A 12,356-nucleotide genomic window follows, 5' to 3' on the forward strand; every position below is an offset into this window, starting at 1 on the left:
CATTGTTCTGTGTTGGATCAAAAATATAGTTAATGAGACAACAAATACTGAATATGCGTGAGAATAGTTTACAATGAACATTTATAATAAAACAACAACTCCTTGACATAGGAGTTAGTGAAATGTAAGAAAAAATATTGAATATTATTGCTACATAGTAAAAAGAAATTAGAAAGTAATATTTCTGGATTTGTCTGATTGTTGTGGAAATAATGGAGAGAAGATCTTCATATCTAATTACCCCTTCACACCAAACACTGCCCTGAGACAGTGATAATATTACTGTCCCTAGTAGACAAGTGACTGTCTTGGCACATAATTATTTAAATGCTGATACCGATAGTTATGGTACCAGAGCTGTCAGTGATAAAGAGGTTTCAGTGTAAGTCTTTCACCTGTGAGCCGAGGCTTTTGCAAAAATCCGAGGGTGGGGGTGGAATACGGGTTAGCAAAGTTAGAGATTATAATGTTGTCAGTGTGAGTATTATTGTCTATCATGTAGTCAACAGCATGGTGTATTAACACTTCCAAATTGTACATACAGGGGTTCAGTTGATTAAATGGACACTATAGTCACCAGAACCACTACAGCTTAATGTAATAGTTCTGGTGACTATAGTGTCCCTATACACGAAAGAAGAAAGGACCACAGGCACTCCAAATTGAAACCGTATGCAGATTTATTAGGAAAAAATGCAACGCCAAGCAACGTTTCGACCAACAAAGGTCTTTTTCAAGCCTTTGTTGGTCGAAACGTTGCTTGGCGTTGCATTTTTTCCTAATAAATCTGCATACGGTTTCAATTTGGAGTGCCTGTGGTCCTTTCTTCTTTCGTGTATAATTCTGGGATTGCTGGTCCTGATCCGGAGCACCCTTGGCCGCTGGGATTGAGTGCGGTTCCCACCATCTACTTTGCGTTATAGTGTCCCTATAGACACAGCCCCTTGTCTTTATAATATGTCCTTGTAGTCTTAACACTGTAAACGCTGACTTTGCATAGAAAGGGCAGTGTTTACATTGCTGCCTAGGAACACCACTAGTAGCAGTCACTAGAGGTGCTTCCTAGTCCAGCACCTGAACCCTGCCCACCGAGAATCATTGATTCAATGTATCTCTATAGGAAGATGCAAAGAAATAAAACTGATTTGTAACAGAGTGTTAATATTTGGAAACATATGCTCCCAAGTACAGGTCCTCGGCCATTCTTAATATTTACAAATCTACATGACATCCAACGAATTAACTTTGATGGAACAGGACATGAAATACTTCTTGACTCACAGATGGGGAGAGTCATTGCTCTTGACTACGATCCTATTGAAAATAGGGTAATGTATTACTTTCCAATTTTAATTGTAAACTTAAGACAGCATGACTACCTGTAAATTGAAAGTAAAGTTGAACTTTTTGCTCATATATAGTTTTAACCGCAAAGTTTTATATAACAGCACAGTTACTTAAAGGGAAACTCCAGTGCCAGAAAAACGATCAGTTTTTCTGGCACTGGAGGGTCCCTCTCCCTCCCACCCACCAATCCCCGGTTACTGAAGGGGTGAAAACCCCTTCAGTCACTTACCTGGGACAGCGGCGATGTCCCTCGCCGCTGTCTCCGCCTCCGCGACGCTCCTCCTAATGATTACGTCGGCCGGTGGGCGAGACTAATCTCGCTCACCGGCCGAGGAGACCTAATGCGCATGCGCGGAAATGCCGCGCATGCGCATTACGTCTCCCCATAGGAAAGCATTGAAAAATCATTTCAATGCTTTCCTATGGGATTTTGAGCGACGCTGGAGGTCCTCACACAGCGTGAGGACGTCCAGCGACGCTCTAGCACAGGAAACCTGTGCTAGAACCCAGGAAGTGACCTCTAGTGGCTGTCTAATAGACAGCCACTAGAGGTGGAGTTAACCCTGCAATGTAAATATTGCAGTTTATGAAAAACTGCAATAATTACACTTGCAGGGTTAAGGGTAGTGGGAGTTGGCACCCAGACCACTCCAATGGGCAGAAGTGGTCTGGGTGCCTGGAGTGTCCCTTTAAGTATACTACTTAGTATCATGATAATTATTTGCTAATAATTTGTAAGATAATAAATAACCTTCTGCATTTGGGCAAAAGTGGTTTCAATGGAAAAAGAATATCCAACTGAGTTCTAATTAGGACATGGCCCTTAAATTTTTCATTTTATTCCAAATTCACTGCAATTCATTATTTTTTTTTTAAATTTACTCCTTAGTTTTATTTTTTTCTGGAGTTTATTGGTAACAAATATTTAAACACTGCTTAGTCTGGTACAACAGGCTGTAAATGTAATTTGAATGAGATCATATTTATTAATCGAAATTCAAGGGCTGAAAGTCTTTTACTTATAAAGCGAATGATGGTAAGTCATTTAAAAACTGTAGTCTTGAAATTTGGTTATGCATGCAGTCATTAAACTTCAGGGTAGGACTTAATTCCTGAAGGCCTTCCTTTGTTTTAGAGCCTTGCATTAGTTAACCTGTAATGGTGATTATAAACCACTAGAGGGTGCTCCAAGCTTTAGTCAGCATTTCTTTATTGCAATGAATTAGAAGGCTCTGTAAATGAATGAAATATTTCTTATGTAAAATCTTACATTGAAACTTACCATCATAGCAGTGTGATAAGCTAAAAACAAAAAAAAAATGTGCTCTAGTACAATCATAATTAAATAGTTGTGAACATTACTGGTATTTATAATGTCCCATGTCATTAATTTATTAATTATTGGCATTTATTGCTCTGCGTATCATATTTATACAATTTTACACAATATTTTCCAGTGAATGAATGTTCAAAGGGGCTCTGTCACCTTCTGGGGTCTTTGTATATTTGCCAGATATCAAACTTTCTATTGAACTCAATTTCCCAGCTTTGGGCCGGATTCAGTGTTGCAGGCGGTTTTCACGCTGGGCGCAATAGCCCCGCCTCCCTTTCTGACGCGGCAAGGTTGCGTCGATGTCATGACAGTAATGATGTCATGTTCCGCCGAAACGTTCGGATATGGATGTTTTGGAGGCGTGGCTACCATCCTAACGAGCCACAGTATAAAAAGGACTCACAGGGCTAGGTCAATTGCCCTGTTGTGGTTCATTTTTGTTCCCTATAGTGCTTTATCTGTATTCAGTCTTCTAGCTTTTGACTTCGGCTCCGTTTTGACTACTCTTCATTCTATACTCCTTTGACCGGCTTTAGTATTCTCCTTTATCCTGATCTCTGTACTCCTTGACCTCGGCTTGAACTTGACTACTCCTTGTTCTTATACGTTAGTCCGGCCATTCTAAGGTCCGGTATACGTTACCTTTTGTCTACATTCTGCGTGTTGGATCCCATTCCATTCCTGACAGAGGCACCCAGTTGCAGGATAAAAATGTCTGGATTTCAACATTTAATTTTAAACATAATTTTTTTTTAATCTTTATATATTGCAGTGTTTTATGTGTGCATTAGAGGTCTAGGGTAGTCTGTTTCTTCATTATTTAATTTATGGATACTGTTCCCATAGTATATATTTCACTGCTCATGATGTCCCTGCAAGTATATTTAGACAGAAAAGAAAAAATTGCAGTCGTCATTTGTTATATATCATCACACTTTTTTCTTAGATATACTTTGCACACACAGCTCTGAAGTGGATCGAAAGTGCAAATATTGACGGCAGTGAGCGTGAAAGGGTTATTTCTGAAGACTTGGACCTGCCTGAGGGAATTGCTATTGATACCATTAACAGAAAATTGTACTGGACAGACAGGGGGTACGTATGTTTGTACATGTATTTGTGCAAATAATATACTTTAGTTTTGTTCCAAGTGAGTTACTCAATAGGAGAAACATTGATCCTCAGTGCACTACAGAACCAGCTAATTGGCTGTGAATATCAACTGATTGCTCTTAGCCAATGACCTAAGCCTTGCACCATTGGGCTTAAATAGACACTATAGTAACCAGAACCACTACAACGTAATGTAGTGATTCTGGTGTCTACCATGTGCCTGCAGCCATTTCAATGTAAACACTGCCACTTCAGAGTAAAGGCAGTGTATATATTGCTGCCTAGTTCCCACCTCAAGTGGCAGTCACTCAGAATGCCACTAGAGGTGCTTCCTATCTACCTACATTAAGTGTCTCCATGCTCACTCTCCAGATCACTCTCCATAGAGATGCATTGATTCATTGCATCTTTATGAGGAGATGCTGACTGGCGCAGTGCTGTGGCTTGCCGTTCATGTGCAATAGCCTCCCAACGCTTTCCTATGGAATCATCAAGACAATGGAAAAAAAGGTAAGTAAACAAACTTTTATCTCCATTCTGAGGGTGGCCAGGGATCTAAGTAGCTAGTTTGACACTATAGTGTTAGGAATACATGTTTTTATTTCTAACATTATAGTGTTGTTTTAACTCACACAGCTTCAGTTTCTCCAGTAGGCTATAGTGGAAGCAAAGAGAAGCGCTCGATAGAATACATAGTGTGCCCCAAACTGCAAACTAATTAATCTGTTCTCAAACATTTTGAAACATCAAAATGTTTACATTACTGTGAGCTCAGTCCCATGTAACGTTTATTGTTACTATCCTAGTAGATATAGCAGGCTCCTTCTTATTAGGGCTGAATGTTAATGGCTGGTTTAATTGACTGAACTATATATATTTCTTTTTCACTTTCCAACAGAAAATCATGCATTGAAATGAGTGATATCAATGGGAAAAACAGAGAAAAAATTATCCAGAAAGACATAGAGCAGCCAAGGGGAATCTCTGTACATCCACTGGCTAAGTAAGAAGTAATTACAGAAACTTATACAGTTTATCTTCACCATAATAATAATTATGACTATTAAAGTTGGTTAAACGACCAGTTGTAGTACCTGTACAAGTCTCAAAGGTTGTGTCAGTCTTTGATCATTTTGAGTTCAATAAAATAAAATGGGTAATGATAAAGTTTGTTAATTAGCAGTCAGTTTGGTTATCATTGACACTAAACACTTTTTGTCTCATTGGGGGAGAAAAGTGCCATATAACAGATTAATATTATATTCTGCAGATGTTAACCTTGATTTATTATTTTTGGATATGTGTTTCAAATGATTTAATATTTTTGAATAAACTTTTAAAGTGTTTTAATATTTTGAAAAATATTTATATTTTTATATATTGATATTTTTGTATAGTATATTTTGTAATATGTTTAATATTTCGAAAAAATATTATTATACGTTTATTCAAAAATATTAAATTGAGGGTGTTATTCTTAAAGTTATCAATAGATTATAAAACATCAAACTTTTTAACAAAATATTTTAGCAGGTCAATTTAAATTAGTATTTAGATTACAAAGATGTATGAAGCCTTAATAAATGAATTAACTTAAATTAAATTAAATCAACCAGCAGTCAATTTTGCTATCAGCATTTTTTGGAACAAATGTAAACCACCTCCAATATATTAATTTCATCATTTACAAACGTGTAAACATTTTAAAAAGGCAACCAGTAAGCAGAAGTAATGGGCATGCTGGGGAAATATTTTCAAAGCAAGAAAGTTAAAGGGACACTCTGTGTTCCATAACAACTTCCTTGCAATTAATTGAAATGGTGCCTATAGTGGTCCTTTGGTGGTGGAATGCAAACTGAAATTAAAATCTTGAATTTGGCATTACTGGTTCACAATCGGTCACTAGCTAATGACCATTTTTCTGATTTTTATTTTTTTGTATTTATTTTTTTCTAAGGAAATTATTTTGGACTGATACAGGTGCCAAACCACGAATAGAAAGCTCCAATTTGGATGGATCAGGAAGGATGGTGTTAGTCAGTTCTGACTTGGTGTGGCCTACTGGAATAACGGTGGAATTCCTGTCTGACAAACTGTACTGGTGCGATGCCAAGAGATCTGTCATTGAATCTTCTAATCTGGATGGCTCCGAAAGGCAGACACTTTCCCAGAACGAAGTAGGTGAGGTTTTGGGGTAATACAAATATACATTTTTAGTAATAAAAACTGTGGTGACATGCCATTCATTTTAGATATCTGAGCAGTATTTTGTCCGAGAAATCATTAGCTCAAAATCTTGTTTTTAAAAGCATGTAGGAAGCAAATACATTTTCTTACAGCTTTCACTCTAGTAAGTCAATGTACCTCTTGAGTTGAAACACTGAAATGCGACTTTGTTCATACAACAATATATTGATGGATTTTGGGCCTAACTGACACATATTATCCTATTTCTATGTGTGCCATATATGTAAAATAGCATGTGTGATATATCTATATAAAGTCTAGCCTTTAGTTTTAATAGATGACACATAATTATATCTCAGTGTTTCAAATCAAAAAGGTACGTTGACTTATTACAGTGAAAGCTATAAACACGAGTGGTACCAGGGACACTTAAATGATCAACTGGAACCAATACTAGTACTCTGTGCACTGAAGTGGATTATCAAGAACCAATATGATCAAAGATAGACACACATATATTTGCTTAATTGCTTTGTTAAGTATTGAGCAAATATTTAAAAATAATTGTATGGACACCTGTTGTAGTCCTGGCAGAACATAATGCTCAAGCCAACAGCATCAAGGTCCATGTGTTTGGGTACCTGATACACTGAGTGGTTTGCAATCTGTACTGAGTGCAATGCATTTGCTGGAGAGTATTCCAAGTAATGGAAATATTATATTCAAATATCTGCATACCTTTGCAATTACTTGGAATTCAGCACGACAATGAAGAAATAAATGTATTATTAGAATAAAAACCGACTCCACTTTGCCCAAACTACATAGTACATCTCCGTTGCCTTCAAAAGAGGTTCGACACAGGAACTGCTTTGGTGTTAGATCGTACACACATGAGCTGTTGGAATAGCTGCCAAGAACTTTGAGTTGAACATGAGGATAGTTAGTATATTTATAATATACACTTAACAAAATTATAAATGCAACACTTTTGTTTTTGCCCCCATTTTTCATGAGCTGAACTCAAAGATCTAAAACTTTTTCTATATATACAAAAGGCCTATTTCTCTCAAATATTGTTCACAAATCTGTGTTAGTGAGCTCTTCTCCTTTGCCTTTAAAAGAAGAAAAACTACCACAACAAAAGGACATAGTCTTAAATTAGAGGGGCAAAAGTTTAAAAATAATATCAGGAAGTATTACTTTACTGAGCGGGTAGTGAATGCATGGAATAGCCTTCCAGCTGAAGTGGTAGAGGTTAACACAGTAAAGGAGTTTAAGCATGTGTGGGATATGCATAAGGCTATCCTAACTATACGATAAGGCCAGGGACTAATGAAAGTATTTAGAAAATTGGGCAGACTAGATGGGCCGAATGGCTATTATCTGCCATCACATTCTATGTTTCTATGAGATAATCCATCCACCTCACAGGTCTGGCAAATCAAGATGCTTATTAGACAGCATGATTATTGCACAGGTGGGCCTTAGGCTGGCCACAATAAAAGGCCACTCTAAAATGTGCACACAGCACAATGCCACAGATGTCGCAAGTTTTGATGGAGCGTGCAATTGGCATGCTGACTGCAGGAATACCAGAGCTGTTGTCAGTGAATTGAATGTTCATTTCTCTACTGTAAGCCGTCTCCAAAAGCCTTCCAGAGAATTTGGCAGTACATCCAATCGGCCTCATAACCGCAGACCACGTGTAACCACACCAGCCAAGGATCTCCACATCCAGCATCTTCACCTCCAAGATCGTCTCCTTCGTTGGGAGGTCCATGGGGAGTCCAAAAACCAGTCAGTATCTGGTGTGACCACCATTTTCCTCACGCAGTGCAACACATCTCCTTTGCGTACAGTTGATCAGGTTGTTGATTGTGGCCTGTGGAATGTTGGCCCACTCCTCTTCAATGGCTATGTGAAGTTGTTGGATATTGGCAGGACCTGGAACACACTATCGTATACGCAGATAAAGAGCATCCCAAACATGCTCAATGGGTGACATGTCCGGTGAGCATGCTGGCCATGCAAGAACTGGGATGTTTTCAGTTTCCAGGAATTGTGTACAGATCCTTGCAACATGGCTTGAATGGTACAACAATGGGCCTCAGGATCTCATCATGGTATCTCTGTGCATTCAAAATGCCATCAATAAAATGCACCTGTGTTTATTGTCCATAACATGAACCTGCCCATACCATAACGCCACCACCACTCGATCTACAATGTTGACATCAGCAAACCGCTCACCCACACGATGCCATACACGCTGTCTGCTATCTGCCCTTTACAGTGAAAACCAGGATTCATGCGTGAAGAGTACACCTCTCCAAAGTGCCAGACGCCATCGAATGTGAGCATTTGCCCACTCAAGTCGGTTACGATGACGAACTGCAGTCAGGTCGAGCCCCCGATAAAGAAGATGAGCTTCCCTGAGATGGTTTATGACAGTTTGTGCAGAAATTCTTTGGTTATGCAAACCGATTGTTGCAGCGGCTGTCCAGGTGGCTGGTCTCAGATGATCTTGGAGGTGAAGATGCTGGATGTGGAGGTCCATGGCTGGTGTGGTTAGACGTGGTCTGCGGTTATGAGGTCGGTTGGATGTACTGCCAAATTCTCTGAAACACCTTTGGAGATGGCTTATGGTAGAGAAATGAACATCCAATTCACAGGCAACAGCTCTGGTGGACATTGCTGCAGTCAGCATGCTAATTGCACGCTCCCTCAAAACTTGTCTGTGGCATTGTGCAGTGTGAAAAAATTGCACATTTTAGAGTGGCCTTTTATTGTGGCCAGCCTAAGGCCCACCTGTGCAATAATCATGCTGCCTAATCAGCATCTTGATATTCCACACCTGTGAGGTGGATGGATTATCTCAGCAAAGGAAAAGTGCTCACTAACACAGATTTAGACAGATTTGTGAACAATATTTGAGAGAAATAGGCCTCTTGTGTACATAGAAAAAGTTTTAGATCTTTGAGTTCAGCTCGTGAAAAATGGGGGCAAAAACAAAAGTGTGTTTTTAATTTTGAGTAGTATAATAGCATCTACAGGATATATATATATATTATTACAATGAACAAAATTATAAACGCAACACTTTTGTTTTTGCCCCCATTTTTCATGAGCTGAACTCAAAGATCTAAGACTTGTTTTTACCCCCATTTTTCATGCCCACATACTGAACTAAGACTTGTTTTTGCCCCCATTTTTCATGCCCCCATACTGAACTAAGACTTGTTTTTGCAACCATTTGTCATGCCCCATACATATATATACATAAAATACATCTCTGGCCCTTTCACGGCTATGTAAAATAAGTACTTACAATAGAATATGTGAGGTAAGCCATATAATATCTTGTATTTAACCAGTCAGGTTTTAATTTAATCACATTACATTGACGTTGATTCAGATGTATGTGGCTCATGCTTAATTATATGTGTATACTCATGCACAAGATGACATTACTATCAGCATAACATTGAAAAAAAGAAAAGAAAAAGTACTAATTCAACGACACATATACCCAAAAGGGTATGGTGCCGGGAAAAAGTGGTACAACCCTTTAGAGTGCGCTAAATCGTTAAAAGAAAAAATATTTATTAGTAAAGCTTTAAAAACACTTAGTCTCCTATCAAATAGATACTAGAGTTAGGTGGACTTCATAGCAATAGCACAGCTGCAGGTAATTCTCAGGGGTAACCCAGAAGTGAGGATTGAAGAGAGGATATAAACCCAGTGTGTGTATATCTTTAAACACCAAGACACTCAGTCTATGTATATATAAAACACACAGTCTACGGTAACCTAATCTCTCTATCTGTACCTCATACTAACAACTAGATTCCTACCAAGGATCCCTGATTACCTCAGCAAAGCAAAATGCCAATGCCTACCATACTACTCCATCTAACGAGGGACTAAAGAGAATTACAAATTCCAAAGTGCTAACACCCACAACCCCAGTGCATGGTGAGAAGAAATCAATTAAATTAAATTAAATTAAATAAGAAAGCCCGACGCGCGTTTCAGCGTATCTAGACGCCGTCGTCAGGGGCAAATGCAAACAACCATAGGTATACCTCCAACTCCTTAAGTAGCCGGTACATAATTATGCAGACCAATATCAGCTGGTTCGTATCCCCGGCGCTTACTCGCCATTGGTCCGGACGAGAAAGCCCGCCCAGCTGTCAGCAAACTATGCCGACCAATCCACTTCCCTACAACCCACGTGGTAAGTACATCATCACTGAGTCACGTGAGCGGGGAGAGAGAGGGGCGGGGAATAACCGCCGAAACACCACCTACATTACTCGCCGCTTACAATGCATCAATAAGACATCACAGGATAGGCGGGACTTACTCCTACGCAATTGACGATATCAAGCAAAATTACAAGGATGTCACTTAGTGGGCGGGGTATCCAATCCCGTTATAATGTGTATATAGGTAATGAGAGAAAAAGTCAAATAGGTCTCTCATTAATATATATATACACAATTATCATATCGAGATGTCTATCGCCAATATATATCCAGGATGATATAAGGTCCTACTGAAAAGTAGGATTACAATGAAAAAGAGACAAGTAAGAAGGCTCAAATTACGGATAACCCAATAGATAATACATGGTTTGTACAGACCATCCGGAGTTATCAGTGGAGATATGCCACATGGTTAAATGATACCTAAATAATAAGCACAAATGAAACAAGAGAGGAAAGAACTTAAATTAAAACTTTAAAAATAAAAAATCAATAAATCATAATTTAGCATTTTATAACCCACGTAGTTACTAAATATGGATCATTAGTTAAATAAACGGGGTATATGAAAACCCCTCATTGAGACCGTTTGGTGATAACGTTTGGAGTTTAAAGATCCAGTATGCCTCCCTCTGACGGAGTTTAGTGTCCCAACCACCTTTCCGTGGGGGCTGAGGGAGGACCCTACCCTTAAACAATATATGGACTGTGTCCTACACTGGAAGAGGTACATTGATGACATCCTTATTGTCTGGATGGGTACCTCGGAGCATTTTGGGGATTTCGTTACAGCGCTTAACGATAATACTCAAAATCTACGCTTCACAAGTGAGATAGGGGGCTCTAGCTTATGCTTCTTGGATGTGTCTTTAGAAATAGGAGTCATGAATAAAGTACACACTACCCTCTTTCGTAAAAAGACAGCTACAAACAGTCTTTTAGACTGGTCTAGTCACCACCCTACCCCACTGAAAGCTGGAATTCCGATTGGCCAGTATTTGAGGTTACGGCGCAATTGTTCATCTCTGGATGACTTCAAATCTAAAGCAAGAACGTTAAGACTGTCATTTAGGGAAAAAGGGTATCCTAATAGGGTACTAAAAAGAGCTTATGCTAGAGCCCTCTCAACAGAACGCCAAGTTCTTATTGACGACAACACCGTGAAACAGGAGGGTCAAATAAGGTGTATAGGAACATTTGATGCAGGCTGGGCTAAGATGATGGGAATCTTTAAGAAATATTGGCCCATCATATCTTCGGATAAACACCTTAAGGAGGTATTGCCCACATACCCCTCCATAACGGCACGTAGGGGGCGGAATCTGCGAGATTTACTCGTTCCTAGTCACCTTTCCCTGTCAACTACATCAGGACCATTTAGAAACTACTTACCTATGGGCACATATCGATGTGGCCACTGTAGTGCTTGTCCATATATCAATAAGAATTCCAGGGTCTGCACTAACAGTACTAATTCGGAGACATTCAACCTTCGCTCATTCATTAATTGCCGTACCACTGGGGTGATTTATTTACTCACATGTTCATGCGGCTTAATGTATGTGGGTAAGACGTTCCGACCTTTTAAACTCAGAATTAGGGAGCATGTAAATTCGGTAAGGAGATGGTTGGAAACCCCCATATCAAGACACCTACACCTTTTTCATAACCATTCCTCAGAGGGAATACGCTTTATGGGGATTGAACATATCCCTCAGCCCCCACGGAAAGGTGGTTGGGACACTAAACTCCGTCAGAGGGAGGCATACTGGATCTTTAAACTCCAAACGTTATCACCAAACGGTCTCAATGAGGGGTTTTCATATACCCCGTTTATTTAACTAATGATCCATATTTAGTAACTACGTGGGTTATAAAATGCTAAATTATGATTTATTGATTTTTTATTTTTAAAGTTTTAATTTAAGTTCTTTCCTCTCTTGTTTCATTTGTGCTTATTATTTAGGGATCATTTAACCATGTGGCATATCTCCACTGATAACTCCGGATGGTCTGTACAAACCATGTATTATCTATTGGGTTATCCGTAATTTGAGCCTTCTTACTTGTCTCTTTTTCATTGTAATCCTACTTTTCAGTAGGAC

General features: G+C 39.0%; 1 protein-coding gene across 2 annotated transcripts in view; it reads left to right on the plus strand.

Moving 5' to 3' along the window:
- EGF (epidermal growth factor) overlaps positions 1–12,356 on the plus strand; it is a 129,292-nt gene that overhangs the window by 74,820 nt on the left and 42,116 nt on the right. For both annotated transcript variants that reach the window (XM_063458350.1, XM_063458351.1), the window contains exons 10-13: positions 1,192–1,328; positions 3,627–3,775; positions 4,692–4,796; positions 5,751–5,974. In XM_063458350.1, the coding sequence (XP_063314420.1) occupies positions 1,192–1,328; positions 3,627–3,775; positions 4,692–4,796; positions 5,751–5,974 (615 nt within the window). The remainder of the gene's footprint in view (positions 1–1,191; positions 1,329–3,626; positions 3,776–4,691; positions 4,797–5,750; positions 5,975–12,356) is intronic.

Source organism: Pelobates fuscus, chromosome 6 (genome assembly GCF_036172605.1).
Source record: "Pelobates fuscus isolate aPelFus1 chromosome 6, aPelFus1.pri, whole genome shotgun sequence".
Taxonomy (NCBI): domain Eukaryota; kingdom Metazoa; phylum Chordata; class Amphibia; order Anura; family Pelobatidae; genus Pelobates; species Pelobates fuscus.